We start from the raw sequence: 19,150 nt of genomic DNA, 5'->3' as shown, positions 1-19,150 counted from the left end.
CAGGGGCAAGCCAGGAGAAAATTGCTGAGCCATCTCGCACTACCCAGAATTACACTTCAGGCTGTTCAATACTCAATTCCTCCAAGGCTTACCCTGTTACAGAAACTTTGTAACTTTGGTAATGGTGTGGAAGTTTCCTTCAACGGAGGAACACATTTTTATTTTTTTTTAATGAAACATATCTGCTGAAGTGTGCAGATGATATTGTTGTGGCAGCAACTGATATTGGTAGGTCTTTAGGAAAGACCTTGCCAATGACAAGGATCATTCTACAGGATGATCTCAGTTTATTGAGGGAGAGGGTGAATATTGAACCAGCTTTGTATGCTCAGATCCCAGCTTCTTGTAAAGCAAACAGCTGAGTGCAGGTGTACTTGCAAAGAGGAAAGGGGTGTGTGTTCTGCAGGAGGGTAATTTTTCATCTCCCTGTCTCTCCTTCTCAGACAAATAATTTGTTATCTGCTCCTCATCTCCCCTCCTCCTATGTTTTGGGCAGGCTGCCTGCTGCAACCTAGGGATGGGAGAGAAGATCAATTCAGTTGGCATTCAAAGGCGAACTTACCACATTCACAGTTTCCTAAACAATATGAGAACCGAAACTCAGCGATCCTTCAAAATTCTCACTTCTCCAAATTTTGCAATGCAGTTACCGAACCGAGGAGAAACAAGGATGCTGATGAATTTTCAGGATGGTTAAAAAAAAAAAGCAAAATGGAAATGTGGAGAACAGAATTTAAGATGGGGAAAATGAGAAACAGAGACAAAGAAATTGACAGATACGTTCCTGCCCATTTTGCTCAATTCTATGTTTTAAAAACACCATTTTTGATGTTAAAAACGTTTCCAGGTTTTTACTCTGAAAACCCTCCAGCAGGTTTCCTCTAAAATGTTGACAGAGCCTACAGGAGTAGAGCAGACTTCTGGGGGCAGATGTTTACCCTCAAAGTCATCAGGCATCCTCATCCCTCTTTGCCCACCTATATGACATCACACTGAGGGATAAATGCCTGAATAAAGCTAGTGTGACATATAAAGTCACAGAAGCAGATCACTAGCTTCCTGGGTCCCTGTTGTGTACTGGCAAGGCGAGGGGCAAGGCAGCAGGGATGTTGGTGCAGTGCCAGCACCCTCCCCCCTGAACTAATCCAGCACTTCCGATGATGCCCCCTCTTCTTCTCAGTAAGCAACAGCAACCCACCCACCTGCGAAGAAGCCAGTGTGGCAGTGCGGCCCAGCAAGCCGCTTCTGTATTTTTAGAGTTTGTATGCATCAAGTATTATTGGGGAAGTATTGTCAATCTGTCATGCTACATCACCATGAAAGCATGTTATATCATTCCAAGAAGGAATTGAGAAATGGCAGTCAAATTCATCACTGCTCTGCAAGAGCAGAATTGGCTTTAATGCAACTTGTGCATTACTTACTCATGTCTGTGTGGTGTGTGTCTTCCTGCCTATATGAGTAGGAATAAACAGAAGGCAAAATGAAAATAAAGAGGAATTTAGGGGAAATAAAAACTTATTTAAAACTGCTTCTGTTCAAAACTGTTCATGGGCCAAGCATCTAAGCCCCAAAAGTCTGACTCAGATAAGAGAGAGGGGGGGGATGTGAATGAATGTGTGCATATGTGTGTATTTGTGTTGTGCACATGTGTGTGGTGTATATCTCTGTGTGAGAGAGTGGTGCAGCCCCTCTCACGCCTGCCCATTTTTGTTTTGGACCACCACCCACTGGAAAGATGGCCCTGAGGGGGATGTGAGATTCTCCCATCTCTACCATGTGGAATTACATTCAGAGTCTGTTTTGTAAAATGGCCTTGCATGCAACATTCCCTATTAAATACATTTTCTTCTTTCCCATTGTCAATGTAGATTCTGCCAACGGTGAGAGAAGACTCTGGTTTCTTCTCCTGCCATGCCATCAATTCATATGGGGAGGACCGTGGAATAATTCAGCTCACTGTGCAAGGTAGGAAGAGGACAACGTAAGGAAAAAAACACAGCTATTGTAGTACAGTAAGTGTATGTCATGCTCAGAAATCTGTTGGGGGGTTCTAGTCCCTAATAAAACATAGTCATGGCTGTCAAAAACTTAGAAACTGTATGAAAGCTTCAACCTCCATCTGTCCAGTTTGCACTGGAACTATTAAAACATGGGATTTTAGACACAAGTTTGTCTTAAGTCTGCATTGCAACCACAAGACAGTGTAGAAACTAACACACCGTACAACAGTTTGGGGCCCATTTAAACACCAAGGGGCCAACATGGAAACTAACAGTCAACATTTCCTTATGTTGGGGTTTGAATCCATGTGCCATCCCTTATTGCACACAATACTGACCAACACAACATCCATTCTGAATACTCTTCACTGTCATGCAGTCACTTCACCTGTCAGTCAACGTTTGAGTCAAAGGTGCTTAATATGTGAAATCCCTAAGCGGTGTTGTTGACAGAAAATAAAATCCAGATACAAGATTAAAACTGAAATAAATACGTCAGCTGAAACACAGAATCCTTCAATAAACCATGGAGCAAAATATAAATAAATCATAAAACAGGTGTTTAAATCAGCTCTTCTTCTTCATACATAAAACCGCAGTCTGGAATACTGATTTGTGAATAAACATGGCTGGTGTCAGGCTGTGATTCTGGCACTTCCTTGGGAGTAAATTCCATTGAACTCAGTGGGACTTGGCACCAAATAATTCAGTAGCAGTAGCCTTGCAGCAGCCTAAATAGGGTGAAGCAATAGGGTGAAGATTTCCTTTCTGAAAAAAGAAACAGTGCACCTGCTTTATATTTAGAAACAAAATGTTTCAGGTCTAATCAGCCAAAAGCTCCCAGCAACTGCAGTGTATTTTTTTTTTCATTCTGAAATTTGAGACGTCAGTATGTCCTCAGGCCAGGTGTCCCCTACCATATTTCATGGTGGGGAGGTGGGGAAGCAGAGTCAGGCAGGGATCAGCAGGTTCTGGAGTGGCTGAGGTGATGCCCTGTCAAATGTCTAGCCGAGGCAGAAATTAGCTATGAGGCTCTGCCGGCTCTGCCGTACTACACTTGCTCAATGCGCTTGTGTGCCTTGGAGCTTACAGATAAGATGCCAAATCCACTCAGGACTCACAAGCAACCTTTCTCCCAACCCCCAGTTTTCTGTGACTGCAGGTTGCATCAGTTCCTGGTTAATCCTGGTACAGACTGTGTACTCACTAAGCCAGTCCCCTCAATAAACCAAGATTCTGATTCTCATTTGCAGTGAAGCTGCAGATAATACAAAGGTTCTCTGAGAAAAATGAGAAAATATATAACTCTTATCACAGAAACATGGAATAAATGTTAGCACAGATGTTAGTACAGGCACATGTGAAAGAGCATAGCATTTTTATTCTGGTTATCTAATTAAACTAAAGGCTTATTGGCATTTCTGTTTGCCCTGCCACTTTCCCCCAGGAAAACCCACGGTTTGGTGCTGAATTGCAGCAAACAGTAATTGGGTTTTCCACACATTGCTGTTTGTTCCAATTTATCACTAAAGAACGGTTTTTCCAGAAGAAAGCAATGGGGCAAAGGCATTCAGAAAACATGGGACAAGTGGAAAACTGCTTTTTGGCACGGGACAAGCAGAAGTGTGGACAAGCCCTAACTGTTGAGTTCATCTTCACATTTCTGGTGTAGATTACAACCTATAAGAGGCATTCAACCAAAGCGTCTTGTCAGTGCAAGGATTGCAGCTTGTGCAATTGGCCTTTTCCCACCCTTTCTTCCCTGTGTCTCCCCCCAAACTGCTCTGTAGAGTCAGGGGAAGCCCTAGAACAGATTTAAGGAAATGCAGCAAAGGAGAGGAGGAGTGTATGCACAATTGCATTGCACAATCAGAAATCATTGCACTGGTGGAAACTTCACGTAGCTCTACTTTGGAGACAACCCATTATATACACACGCTTGCTTCTGCCCTTTAAACCACAAAGATTATGCATGTATTAAATTCTACTGCATATAGGGTTTAGGCCATTTTGTTCCATTTAAAGCAGGGGTGGCCAACCTGTGATTCTTCTGATGTAGTTGCTGATGAGAGTTAGAGTCCAAGAACATCTGGAGGACCACAAGTACCGCATTCCTGTTGTAAAGGGAATAATACCACCAGTCCCACTATACACACACACCCGGGGAGCAGGTGTAAGAGGGAGAGAGAGTCAGTTGTAATAGCATTACTTTCTCAATTCACTTACATGGAAGATATAGAAATCCCAATATAAAAAGGATATTATACCCACAACCTGTCCTGGGAGCAATGTGTTGTTTTTAAAATAATAGCATAGAACAATTCTACAATGGGGCTCTAAAATAGGATGATATCAAGACATTAACCGTTTTCAGGCATCCATGGAGGCAATGCAGAGCGTTGCCTGCTGGCCTCACCTCTTCCCTCTAACTTTCCTACATCATCGGGAAAGCCTAGAGAGGGCTTCAAGCACATTCAGCTGAATATGTTTTCAGTCTTACCCATGATCTGGAGCCTTGATCTTCCAGGGTTCTCAGTCATGAGGAACCATTTAGCTATATTCAGCCAAACATGCCTCCAATTCCCCTTCATGCTCTTCCTGGTCGATGAAGAAAATGGGGTGCTTGCCTGTGCCACATAAGGCCTTGCTTCCTGCACTCCCCTGAATACAATTTTTGAATGTTTGAACAGGGCTGTCACAAGTTTCTTAACTTAAATACTAACTATCCCTCCTTATGGGATGGGTGTGGGGTAAAACAAGTGTAACACCCGGTAAGCGAAGGAAATAGCAAGCTATCTTATTCTTCACAAGGCATATTTTTTCCATACTATACTCGTTGCTGTCGCTGACGCACAGGTCTCTTGACTGAAACAGAGTTTGTCTATTTGACCAGAACCGCCAGATCCTCCAGAAATAGAAATCCGAGAGGTGAGAGCACGCAGCATTGCCCTCAGGTGGACCATGGGATTTGATGGAAATAGTCCAATCACGGGCTATGATATAGAATGCAAGAACAAGTCTGGTAAGAGTATGTTGGTATGCCCAGCTTACAACTTTTGTTTCCTGGTTTTCTGGTACTATGATTTTTTTTATTTAAAAAAACAGAGTTCTCAGTTTTACTGTTACTTGAGTGTGGCCAAGAGTTTTGCTGACATCTTGTGTCCAGAATACTTTGTATATTTGAATGGATGGTTTTCAACAGCCCCTATTAAACAAAAGCATCTTCAGCAGATGTAGTAAAAGTAAAGGACATCTGGACGGTTAAGTCCAGTCAAAGGCGATGATGGGGTTGCGGCACTCATCTCACTTTGCAGGCTGAGGGAGCTGGTGTTTGTCCACAGACAGCTTTTCGATTAATGTGGCCAGTATGACAAAACCACTTCTGGTGCAACAAAACACCCTGATGGATGCCAGAGTGCACGGAAATGGCAGTTACCTTCCCGCCACAGCGATAACTTTTTATCTACTTGCACTGGTGTGCTTTTGAACTGCTAGGTTGGCAGGAGCTGGGACAAAGCAACAGGAGCTCACTCTGTCATGGGGATTTGAACCGCCAACCTTCCAATTGGCAAGCCCAAGAGGCTCAGTGGTTTAGACCACAGCGCCACCCACGTGTCCAAATGTAGATAACTGCAGATGTAGACAACTTGTACCTGGTGAGACTACTTGTGCATCCAATTCAATATTGCCTACTCTGATTGGCAGCCACTCTCCAGGAATATCAGTGATTGAACTGGGGACCTTCTGCATCCAAAACATGGACCCTGCCACTGAATTATGGTCTCTTCCCAAGACACAGTGCTCTTCTCTCTGCAAGGTCTTGTCCGAGATTCAGACTCAGATCTACTCACACCTAAAGCAAGCTGGGGTCAGGCAAAATCTTAAGATGGGCTGAACAGCTGTTTTCTGACATATTCCTTCCTAAGTCTTCCCCTACCTTCAACCCTGTGACATGATGGCTCTGGAGTAGAATCCTATTTTGATAAACCTCATCTGAATAGGCATGATCAGAAGAACCAACTAGTCATGAAAATGTGTTGGTAGACACTTGTATGACAGCTCTGCTACTATCAATATACCATGTACTCTCTACTCCTTTGCACAAAAGCCCCAGACATGGACCTCCCCGCCTATTGCACAAACAGTTTGACCAATGGGAGTTGTAGTCTAGAACATATGGAGGGCACCATATGTTCCAATCTGTGAGAGATGACTACTTCATTGGAAGTGCAGTGGTCCTAGAGGCGTCGCTGAATCAAAATGGGCCTGTTTTAAAACAGGATTAGTTTCAGATATCTATCAGCAGTCCAAATCAAATTCATCCAATTTAATCCGCCCATTTCCAGATCAGATGTGGGACAAGAGGTAGAGGCAGCCGACCTGTTTCTAATCTGCACTTGACAATTCCTTATTGTTAAAAAGATGAGTGGGATCTTGAGCTAGCAGGGCCATTTGCAGTGTAGAGTACTGTCTGCCCTGTGTGTGTGCAAGTCACAAATACCTATTGGACAGTGCCAGTGACCTCCCTGATGACGAGCAACACAAGATTCCTCTCAGGCTCACATCAGCTGGAATTCCAATGGTCAGCTTGCAAAGACTCGCTTTGACTCAACACTAGCTAGTTTCAAAGCTAATTGCTTTGAATATGCTGGACTATGCATTATATATAGCCACCTTCATAAAGCAGAGGACCACTGTAGCCTGTAGCTTAGCCTCACGTCTGTCTGTACCTTTATTTGCCTTATCCATTCATGCTGCTTATTAAATGTGTTGCAGAAAGAGCAGATTCAAGATTTTTCGTTTTTTCGAAAGCTGATGTAGTGTTGGGTCAAAAAGTGTGAGCTGTGGGGCAGAAAACTCTCTGTTCAGATCTCACTTCAGTGCACTCAGTGGCCTCACACAAGCTTTCTTTTGGTCTCAACCTCCCGTTTGCTAAAAATATAAACCCCAGATAATAATTTTTACCATAAACGTTACTAAAAATTGTATGAAAATCACTTTACATACTCTAAACATATTCTGTGGTAGTGGGGGTAATAGTAGTACTTGGGGGGGAATTGTCATCCCGCCACTCCTTGGTGTGTGGAGTGCCCCAGGGTGCGATACTCTCCCCGATGCTTTTTAACATCTTTATGCGCCCCCTCGCCCAGCTTGTCCGGAGTTTTGGGCTGGGCTGCCATCAGTATGCTGATGACACCCAACTCTATCTGTTGATGGATGGCCACCCTGACTCGGCCCCAGACACACTGACCAGATGCTTGGAAGCTGTGGCTGGATGGTTACGTGGGAGCCGGTTGAAGTTAAATCCTTCGAAGACAGAGGTCCTCTGGCTGGGACGGGACGATATGGGATTGAGGGGGCAACTCCCATCTCTAGCGGGGGTGCAATTAGTGCCAGCACCGTCCGTTAAGAGTTTGGGTGTAATCTTCGACACCTCCCTCTCCATGGAGGCGCAGATTGCAGCTATAACAAAGGCGGCATTTTTTCATCTCCGCCAAGCTAAGCAGTTGGCTCCTTACCTCTCTCGCCCTGACCTAGCCACTGTGATCCATGCGACGGTCACCTCCAGACTGGATTATTGTAACTCGCTCTACGTGGGGCTGCCCTTGAGACTGACCCAGAAACTCCAGAGGGTGCAGAATGCCGCAGCGAGACTCCTTACAGGGTCTTCACTGCGAGATCACATTCATCCGGTGCTATACCAGCTGCACTGGCTCCCGGTGGAGTACAGGATCAGGTTTAAGGTGCTGGTTTTAACCTTTAAAGCCCTATACGGCCTAGGACCCTCGTACCTACGGGACCGCCTCTCCTGGTATGCCCCACAGAGAAACCTACGCTCATCAAATAAAAACATCCTGAAGGTCCCAGGCCTCAGAGAGGTTAGGCTGGCCTCAACTAGAGCCAGGGCTTTCTCGGCTGCGGCTCCAATCTGGTGGAACGCTCTGTCACAAGAGACTAGGGCCCTGCGGGACCTGACATCTTTCCGCAGAGCCTGCAAGACAGAGTTGTTCCACCAGGCCTTTGGTCAGGTCCCAGCCTGACTCCCTCCTCTGGCAACCTGCACAGAATTTTGCTCAACGGTTGCCATTAATTTGACCTTAATTAATTTTTATAATGGAATGTTTTTAGAATGTTTGATTATTTGATTGTTTGATTATTTAATTGTTGTTAGCCGCCCTGAGCCCGGCTTCGGCTGGGGAGGGCGGGATATAAATAAAATTTATTATTATTATTATTATTACTTACAGTTGCAACATCAGCAGTATTTAACAGTGTAAAAAAATAATCATGCGTTTGTTGGGGGGAGAGGGAGAGTAGATATTCTCAAAATTGCCATTCTGAATAGGGCCACTAGATGGCACAACATACAAAGTAAACATGTGAGTGGAATCCATTAGTATTAATATATAGCTAGGTTGGTATATGCAGGCATTCCCTATAGGAAAATCAGTTAAAAGGGAAAAAAAAGTTATGTTTATTTGAGTTATATGAATTTTGCTATTCTGTCGTTAGTGAATCATGTTTGTGAGGATCAGAGTAAATGAAAATAGCATGCCCAAAAAGAACAAAAAATTGCGCAAGGGGATTTTTTATGCAAGCTGATAAAATGGAAAAGGCATAATTAATGGAAGGGATTGTTCCAAAGCTGTTTCACCTCTTATTCACAATTTGCACAGAGACTCAAAGTCAATTCAAATATTTGGAGAAGGCACATAGAACAGTCTTGGTAGGACTGTACCACTTTAGACTACATGTGTGAGATTAAATGTTGGAAAATATCCAAAAGCCCTGCATGTGAAAGCAAGCCTAACAGGGCGACAATGAGTCTTGAAACCTCCGCACACTTGCATCCTGGGTTTTCAGAAGCAGGGAGTTTTTTGCATGGGAGAACCTGAACTGATGAAATGTCACCAGGCAGGGCTATAACAATGTGCCGTTTTCTGAATATTTGAAGGTACTCACATGCAGGTGCTGTTACGTTGCCTGAGAGTACTCATCACTAGTTTCTCTTTTTTCTTCTTTTCTTTTCTTTTTATTTTTCAATGGATGTAATAGCTGCAGCTGATGGCTGCAGCTTGCTGTGCCCCAGGGGTGGCTGTATAAGCTGAGAGTTCTAAAGAGAATTCCGATGGAACATGATGAAGTTGTTCTGATGAAGCAAAGCAGGTCTGGCCCTATACTCTGGCCCTGCTTGGCGCAGGGAGGGAATTTCACAAATTCTTTATGACACTCTAGGCAGGTTGGAGCAAAACTAGGGTGCAGACAGGGAGAAATAAGCACACATGCTGTTAGCCCTGCATGCTGGAGGAGAGTCCACACAGCCACGCCAGTAGCCTCTGCAAAGGGTAGAAACCCCTGAGGATTGATGAAAATTGAGGGATATCTCCCATCAAAATACCTTCCTCCCACCAATCCACAATTCTTGGCTCAGAATACACATGGAATGTATTTTAAATGTGTATTTTTAAAGAAAACATGGTCAGAACTACCTATTTAAATTCAAGTTTTCCTACAGATTTTGAAAATTTTCAGATTCATGCAGAAGCAGAACAGAATGGATTTATGAATGAACAGATACAACACACACTGATGTACCCCTGTCCTAACTGATATGAAATTTCTAGTTGATTAGAAGGCATTAATCTGATAAATCTAGGCGCGCGCACACACACACACTATGCTAAAAGCATTCATTTTCCCTCTGCTTGCTTAATCTGAGACTCTTGAACCCACTTCTAGCAAGAGAACCTTCAAGTATTTTATACCAGATATTCCTAGGTAGGTTTAATTTCAGTCAAACTTTTAGGAGGGATGTATTTGATTGCTGTGCATCTGCCCATCTTTTCTGTAGGTATAGACTTCCACCCATCTGATTCTGCTTCTATCTCCAGGCTGCTTTCCCCGTCTTAAATAATACACAAATTACAGGTGTTTTTGTACATGGCATACCTAATAACAGTTGCACAGCAATATGCTTTTTGTAGTAGATTGTATACAGGTATTTTTATGACATTGTGCATGCATTTAAAGATCTGAGGCATGGATTTATAGTATAATCGCTATATTAAGAAACCTGTATATACCAGAACAATATTAGGGCGCTCTGTTCTAATACAGTGGTGCCTCGCAAGACGAAAAGAATCCGTTCCGCGAGTCTTTTCTTCTTGCGGTTTTTTCGTCTTGCGAAGCAAGCCCATTGACGGATTAGCGCTATTAGCGCTATTGGCACTTTAAGGGCTAAAAACGGCTTTTTTAGGCTTGGGGGATTAGCGGTTTTGCTGCTAAAATGCTTTTAGCAGCTTAGCGATTCAGAAAAAGGGGTTTTGGAGCAAAAACAAAAATTCAAATTTTTTCGTCATTTTTCGTCTTGCGAAGCAAGCCCATAGGGAAATTCGTCTTGCGAAGCGCCTCTGCAGACGGAAAACCCTTTCGTCTTGCGGGTTTTCCGTCTTGTGAGGCATTCGTCTTGCGGGGCACCACTGTACTAAAATCTGTAAGAATGAAAGAGTTGCAACAATCCCTTATTTCCACATTTCTCCCTCCATATTATAGAAATTAGAGGAGATTCACACAACCACACCTGCCTTTTTCCCTGACACCAATTATTATTTGGTTTCAATCAGCGTGTTTGAGAGATTGTTCTCATATGTTCAGGGTGATGTTTGGCAATGGTTTAGTGGAAAATGATGACATTCAGGAGCTCATATTTAAAGCCCCTATAGATATGTCCCCAAGGATAGTCTAAAAAAGCAGACACACAAACACATACCCCAGGTAGTGCACATTTTGGGAAAGCTCACTTTGAATTGCAGTACAGTTGTTACTTTCTAACACAAATTTAATATACAAGTCTTTAAAAATAGTGCAGGAAAGGCTCCATGTAAATTAATGATTACAGATTCTCTTCCCAAGCTTACAACACTGGCAAATATTGCTCCTGCAGATGACATCATAGCTACTGTTGTGGGGAAAAACCTGGAGCTGCATTTCTCTGCTTTCCTGCTCAGCAAGTCACTGATCCTCAGAAATCATCAAACACTAAGATTTCCAAGTCTCTCAAGCCTTGGAGATATGTTTATTGACCCCTGGGCTTTTGTGTGTGTGACAGCATTCACCAGCAAGCCCATGCAGGAGCACAGGGTATCTGGGTACACTTGCCCCAGGCCTCAGAGGGCTAAGTCAGCCAGAGGTTGTCATGCCAAGAACAAGTCTCCCACCCTGGGCCTCAGACGAGCTCTGCACAGACCTGCTTACCAGCATAGAGTACTGGCACCTATCTGTTTTGCTGCCCATGACAACCATTTTGTGCCAGTTGCTATTGCACTTTTATCAGTGTATGAGTACCCGTACCTCACTTTTGACACACACACCCCTCCAAAGCACTGCCTGTACATATGACATACCTGAGGATATCAATTTCAGGCACAGAGAAAGCAAAATCACCCCTGACCTCTGCTTCTTTCTCTAAAGATCTGTAGGGGCCCTCCCCCCGATGTATTCTTTGAGGGGGGCCGGGCCCCTACAATTTTCAGAGGGCTTTTGACTCCGCCCCTGGCTCCTTGTGACATCATGTGCGTGATGTCAGGTTGCTGCACGATGTCACATCAGGCCCCCTCAATCAGCTGGAGAAGTTGGTGCCTCTATGTGGCTCACCTTCCATTTGTTAGAAACCAAGGGCTTTGGGCATATGAAATAAAACAGATGTTTTAAAATGACTGGTGAAAGGCCTACTTACCGTTATGTGAGATAACCATGAAATATTACTGGCCTCACCCCAGTTTCCTGTGGGCTCCTGGAAGCAGAGGCCAGTCTAGGCTGAGAAAATAGCTGCACATCTTCCCATGACTCGCCAAAGGGTTGTTGCCACAATAGGATTGGCCTGCAACTGACTGATGCAAAAGAAACGCTCCTGAACACATGTGAGTGTGTCATGTTGGAGCTATATCTTCAGAAATGACTGCCAGCCTCTTTCTGCTTTTCAATTTTTTATAGTAGCTTTTGAAGTTTGCTGTTTTGAAGGTTGGTGCTTTCCTCCTCTTCCGTTCCCCTGTGCTTGCCCCTTTTGCTCCCCTTTCCATTTTCCTCACTTCTCTCTGAGTCTGATGGGCAGATGACCAAGAACCACTTGGTTTACAAACACACAACTGCACAGACATGCAAAGCCACACGCATGCACACACAAATAAGTGCTGTGGAGGAGATGAACCAAAGGCAATAATCACAAACCCAGGGAATACGTTGTTGCCCATTGTAAGCCTCTCTGGTATAAATTACTTGATGCATTACATGTCTGTCAGTGGCTACAATTCATGGCATTCCAAACTGGTTGAAGCCTCAGCTGCCTAGCATGAAACAGAGATTCACAATAGAAAACAGCTGTGACCATCAAGCCCTGCTTGCAGTCCTCCATGAGGCACCTGAGGGTTCCCTGCCATTATACAAATTGCTGTCCTTGGGTTTCATGTCCCTGCAGAATAAATGTAAGTTTCTCTTTGAACCTGTTGTTCATGTTACCTGTGTTACTCAAACATGGGCCTGGGGGTGTGCTGAGGAGCCCCATCCTCTAGCAAACAGTGTGGCAGTCTGTACTGAAGTAATATTTATACAGTTGTATGTATGAAGGTTCCCACAGTTGCACTTTCATACAAAGGCTAGGTGATGGGGCTACTTTGCATACACCCTTCTCCCATATTAAATCAAAGCATTAATGCCTGAAAAGGGCTGGGTTATTTCCTCATTTAATGTTCATTTCACCAGTGTTCTTTTACCTTTGAAATGCAGTGCTGCTTGCTAACTTATTAGTTCAATGTTTGAAGGAAGGAAGGAAGGAAGGAAGGGGAAAAAAAATGAATTAACTTTCCCACAATTTCTTCAAACAGACTCCTGGGATTCTGTGCAAAGAACCAAAGATGTTTCCCCACAGCTGAACCAGGCCACGATCATTGACCTCCACGCTTCCTCCACCTATAACATCCGCATGTATGCAAAAAACCGCATTGGCAAGAGCGAGGCCAGCAATGAACTCACAATTACCACAGATGAAGCAGGTATGTTCTACATTGATCCTAACTGAATCTAACCTCAACTTGTATTCATTGTTGGATGGATGTATGTGCTTTTGGCATTTTGAAGAGTCAGGGGACTCTGTATGTGACACATACAAAGATAATTCCTTAGTAGCCTAAGATAATGCAGTAATCTTTTTTTAAGTTAGCAGTCTAACATTAGGCATTTAAACCCACATGCAAAGCCCCTTAAATAAGCAATGGTTCATAATTAATAGTGCTTTTATTTAAGACAGTTTAATCTTTTTGTTTGAGTACTTTGCCTTAATGTCTTGGCTAAGGAGGAGTTCGTAAACACAAGGCCACATCACTGAAATACCTAAAGCTGTGCTCCCGAGCGCATTAACGCCAAAGTAAATGGCATTAATTTTATTAATTATTTATTAATTTTTTATCCCACCCTTCATCTGAAGATCACAGAGCAGTTTGCAATATAAAAACACAAAAATACATGCTATAATAACAAACGAAAGCAATTACCTTCTGGCATTTTAGTGCCTATGCTAATCTAGAGCCTAAGTAGGAGATGCGACTGAGTGTGAAAACAGTTTGATTCTTTTGGTCATATTTGTAATGTTAACTTTATTCCCCACATTCCTTAATGAAGTCAGTGTTCTGGAGACACAGGGTACAGGGACAGGGGTATGATGGAGTCACTGTTTATTTGCCTTATCCCACCTTTCTTCTAAGTTGGAATTTCAGGAGGCTTACAACATTTTAAAATGTCAGTTATAAAATACAGAATAATAAAAATAAACTAGTTAAAAACAATAATTAAAATACATTACAACATATTTAAACCAACAATTAAAATATAAATTGCTCTGACAGCAGCCCAGTTTCCAAAGCCTGTCTGAATAGGAAAGTCTCCTGTCAGCAGAAAGATTACAAAGATTTAGATAGGAGAGGGGTCCATTCAGGTGCAGGAATGACTGCGAGGAATACCAGTCTGAGGAAGACATCTGGATATGAGAATGGAGAACATCTGTAGAGCATCTAAATATGAGAATGTGAAACACTGTCTGTTTTAGAATGGGCTACTATATGGGAAGTATTTTAGGTGCAGTGGTACCTCGGGTTAAGAACTTAATTTGTTCTGGAGGTCTGTTCTTAACCTGAAACTGTTCTTAACCTGAAGCACCACTTTAGCAAATGGGGCCTCCTACTGCTGCCGCGCTGCCTGAGCATGATTTCTGTTCTCATCCTGAGGTAAAGTTCTTAACCCGAGGTACTATTTCTGGGTTAGCAGAGTCTGTAACCAGAAGCATCTGTAACCCAAAGCATCTGTAACCCGAGGTACCACTGTATTGGGCAAATGTCCAGGAAAATCTGAACATACCGCAGCTCATGTTGGCAGTGCCGTTTTTGCCTACTTTTGGCAATCTCAACAACTTTGCCAAAAACAGCTCAACAACTTTTCTGCTTGAAATATGGCAACCCTAGTATTTCTTATCTGAGGGTTTTCATTTAACTGAAAATTAATATGCCAGGTTAATCAACTGACCTTAATTTGCAGATTAGCTTCCCCAGCAACGCGCAACCTGAATGTCATCTTCTATTCCCTGCTGCGTGGCCTAGTTTTGAGACGACTGACCCTTTCTTTTGCTCTCATTATGAAGCTGTCCGTTCAGAGCGTGAGGTCAATTGTAGGGAGCTGCCATCAAAAGCAGCTGATTTACTCAGGGTGAAACTGGAGGAGGGTAGACCAAAGCTTCAGAGGCATCGCAATATTTGTTCCCTTGGTATCAGTGAGGAAAATATGCACAATAAAGGGAAGTGCCACCATTTGTCATTGTTTCCTTTAGTTATTTTAGTTTATTTCAGTTTACTTTTACCTCAGGTGTGTTAAATGAGTATGGATCCCCAAACATCTAAGAGATGCCTGAGGGCAGGGAATGTAATGAAGGCTTTACAAAAATAACATCATTCAATATTAAACAGAAAGGTGGGGGGGGGAGTAAAACCGCACTGGCAAAGGTGTGCATTGCATATTGTATGCTATTGTGGCTTCAGGCTGCCAGAATCTTTTGTTCAAAGGTAGCATCTAAAAAAGGCTCCTGCAGCAAGAGGAGAATCATGGAGTACGCACAACCTTTTCATTAATTTGCTGCTAACTCCTTGGCTCCCGGATGTCCCTTCCACTTATAACAGCAACAGCTCTCTGCAGAAAGACGCAGGGATGCCAACAGGGCTTTCTGCGCCCATTACATTGTGTGTGGATTGGACCTTCCACCTACATTCAGTGTTCCATCACTAGGGAGCGAGCCTGGTATAGTGGTTAAGAGCGGTGGACTCGTAATCTGGTGAACTGGGTTCGCGTCTCCGCTCCTCCACATGCAGCTGCTGGGTGACCCTGGGCTAGTCACACTTCTCTGAAGTCTCTCAGCCTCACTCACCTCACAGAGTGTTTGTTGTGGGGGAGGAAGGGAAAGGAGATTGTTAGCCGCTTTAAGGGGAGTGAAAGGCAGGATATCAAGTCCAAACTCCTCCTCCTCTTCCTCCTCCTCCTCCTCCTCCTCCTCCTCCTCCTCCTCCTCTTCCTCCTCCTCCTCTTCTTCTTCTTCTTCTTCTTCTTCTTCTTCTTCTTCTTCTTCAGTGCATATGGGCCTTTTCCTATTATTTGCCACTGAACCCTTCATAAATATGCTTCAATGGAAATGAAACAGATCATAATTTTTTGTTCTGGTACAGGAGCAACATTTACCCTAAGCGAGCCAGAATTGCCTACTTAATTTCATTTCTGTTGTCATATCCAGCTCATTACCTCTCATCCGAATTCTCTTTTCTACTTAACACTCCCTTGGTTTTTTCACACTCGTAGATGCTTCAGCCTCTCATCAGATGACAACCAAGTTTGTCAGCAAGGCTAGAATTTGTGTGCTTATGCTTGACTCTGAAATGTTAGTCTTCAATAAATAGAATAATTTCTCTGTTTAGTTACTCTCTTCATTGCTTGGTATAAGAACTCAAGAAGGACCCTGCTGGTTCAGGCCAATGGCCAACCTAGTTGGCATCCTGTTCTTGATTGCTGTTGTTTTGCCAAAATTTGCATTCATCTTTCTTCTGCTCCTTTGGACAACACTTCCATTTTCTGAAAGAAGACTCCTTACCTCTGCTAGCTTTCTTGACTGTTAACCTTGCTGGTATACTCTTGGCCTTGGTGGCACTTCTCCTGATCTGCAGTATACATTCTAGCTGAGCTTCTGTTACTGAGATTTTGAGCTTCACACTGACAAAAATGCTTTGCATTTCTGAGGTTATGAATATTGTGTGATACATTATGTTCTGTAGCAAAAGTGACGAGCTTAGAATGTTGATCCACCTATTTCTTTTTTTACCAGCTCCTGATGGACCACCTCAAGATGTTCAACTTGAGCCCATATCTTCGCAAAGCATCAGGGTAACCTGGAAGGTAAGTAAGTAGCATACAATGGGAAAGGGAAAATAGGCTGTGCTGCGATGTATGTCATGATATTACTGAGGTATGAGCCCACAAAAATGAGATGCATAGCTTGGTGAATTTATACACACAATGCTTGTGGCTAAATTTTCAAAAATTACTTTGCAGCTGAATGTAATTGTGTGCCAAATTAAATTTGCATGCAATTATATGTTCCTGTGATTGTGCCTTTTTGAACATCTTATTATCAGAAATACAGCTGCAGTGCAGGGGGAAAGTTGGTAACTGAATATTTTAGGATACTTTTTGCGTTGAGTTTTTCTGCAAACTGTAGTGAAAATCAATTTGTCCCACGAGGCAACATTTTTAGAGACATGGCACTGAAGCTCTGCACTATAATGCTCTTTATGAGCCAGATTTTCAGTTCTTGTTTGAGGCGGGTGGGCTATAAGTACAGCAAGCCTCTACTGCCTGTGGCTGTTATACCCTAGGCAATGGGTTTATTAATGATCCTTGAACAAGATACATGCCCATCATTGTGTTGCTCGGCATGCCAATGAAACCGGGGAAGGTGGGTGTAATGACACAGATTTTTTTTAAAAAAAACAACACCCTGTTTCCCAAGACTTCATAAAAAAAGCCTACGCTTCGTTCATTGTCATTGCAAGGGCAAACTAGGTTTATTGTATTGCAGCTGCAAAGATATAGCACTGTTTGGGCTTGTGATGTTCTTGGTTGTTGTGCTCTCCCTGCTCACCTTCCACAGAGAATTTGATTAACTTGTTCAAGGTAAAACGTACAGTCTCTGGTCCTAAAAATGCCTCTGTGACAGGTGTATTTCAGAGGCATGTGGGGCTCAGTAATGGGGAAACAGCCCCAAATTGTTGCAACTGGGGGCTGAGATAGCATAATACCCCCCCCCCTTTTCTTTTGCCCAAAGAATGATGGATGGCTCTGCCCCCTTGTGTATGACAAACTGGTACCCACATTTTGGATGGGGAGACTTGAAATCTGCTCTGTCAGGTCAAGGACAATGAGACTGTCATTTAACATGGGTCATACATGATCCTAGAACAAACTTTAACAAACATTAATATAAAATTATATGAAGACATATAAAATTTATATTAAAAGGCAAGACTTGTAGTGAAGAGGGGTGGATCCACCTGTCACTTTTCAGATGACAAAACTAGATTTTCTGTTCTGCTTGCATGCCTGAAGTTAAGTTTTATATCCACTGCTACTAGCATCAGTTGCAGAACCCTAGCTTCACATCCTTCATTTAATCATTATCATAAAAACCTAGAGCGAACCAATAATTTGGCCTTGATTTTTAGCCTTTGGGAGTGGAGATTTCTCTCAGCTTCTAACTTAACACGATGATGTTCAACATGATGTTCAAAGTGCGTGCTATTCATACCTTCCTTAGGCTCCAAAGAAACACCTGCAAAACGGAATTATTCGTGGATACCAGATTGGTTATCGAGAATACAGTGCAGGGGGGAATTTTCAGTTCAACATCATCAGTATTGATACCACCGGAGACAGCGAAGTTTATACTTTAGATAACCTGAAAAAATTCACTCAATATGGCATGGTCGTACAGGCATGCAATCGAGCAGGAATCGGACCATCTTCTCAGGAAATTATCACAACCACTCTTGAAGATGGTAAGTAGTAAGCAAGCATGCAAAAGTCACATATTCCTCTTCTCCCAGGTCTTTGGCTAATTAAACAATCTATGGCCTTTTAAACTGAACAGGGTATTGTTTTTGTTTGTTATTATGGTATGTATTTTTGTGCTTTTATATTGTAATCTGCCCTATGAGGAAGGGTGTTATACAAATTTAATAAGTAATAAAATAATATATTAATGTGGTTGATCCTGCATGGTATTATCAGTTGATGCTTTATATTTTTAAAAAATGTATTTGCTTTAATACCGGTTTATGTGTTGTAACCTGACCTGAGCTATAGAGAAAGGTTAATATTAAAATGGAGGCCTCGTTGCCTTGGGAGTTGGCAAATTTCTTTAAGGCAGCCTTCTCTAACCCAATGTCCTCCAGATGTTTTGAACTACAGCTCTTATGAACCCTGACCGTTGGCTATGCTGGCTGCGGCACACACAACTTTCTGGCATCCAGCCTCATATAGTGAGGTTCAGAGCACAGCAATAAAATCTGAAATTAGCTGACTTCCCTAATACATGACACTTTCTAAGAATGATGTGTGGTGTATTTCAAAGTAAAGCAACAACAGAGTGCCCTCTTGTGGAAAAAGGAGGTTATTCAGTCAGCTAAGTAAATAGTTTAAAACCATGCACTCATATGACTAGGTTCTCAGTTGTTTTAAGTAGTCAGAAGACTCTTAAAATAATTACCAAGTAATAACATGTGAGATGAGGTTCCTGGGTATGGTAATTAAATAATAAGAAGGTTTTAAATTTATGAATGCTTCCTTCAATAAAGCTTTATGGAATTATGATGCCCTTCATGGATGAATATTTGTTTTCCAGCATACTGCTGAGAGATTCTCGGCAATATTTTTAGTGATGCTCTGCCAAGTCTTTGTGTCTTGCCTGAATGAGAAATTACTCTATGTAGTGAAAGATTTACAGATATGAGCAATGTTCCAGCTGAGACAATCTACATACAGCTGAGATTGCCTATTGCTGACTTAAG

General features: G+C 42.7%; 1 protein-coding gene across 1 annotated transcript in view; it reads left to right on the top strand.

The window, feature by feature from the left end:
* The window catches only part of DSCAM (DS cell adhesion molecule), a 317,397-nt gene that overhangs the window by 223,392 nt on the left and 74,855 nt on the right, over nt 1-19,150 (top strand). The window contains exons 13-17 of the mRNA XM_083438762.1: nt 1,872-1,968; nt 4,897-5,025; nt 12,884-13,051; nt 16,411-16,481; nt 17,899-18,139. Coding sequence (XP_083294888.1) covers nt 1,872-1,968; nt 4,897-5,025; nt 12,884-13,051; nt 16,411-16,481; nt 17,899-18,139 — 706 coding nt within the window. The remainder of the gene's footprint in view (nt 1-1,871; nt 1,969-4,896; nt 5,026-12,883; nt 13,052-16,410; nt 16,482-17,898; nt 18,140-19,150) is intronic.

This window comes from Podarcis tiliguerta (assembly GCF_965153285.1).
Source record: "Podarcis tiliguerta genome assembly, chromosome: 4".
Classification (NCBI taxonomy): domain Eukaryota; kingdom Metazoa; phylum Chordata; class Lepidosauria; order Squamata; family Lacertidae; genus Podarcis; species Podarcis tiliguerta.
This window is presented reverse-complemented; position numbering and strand designations above follow the sequence as displayed.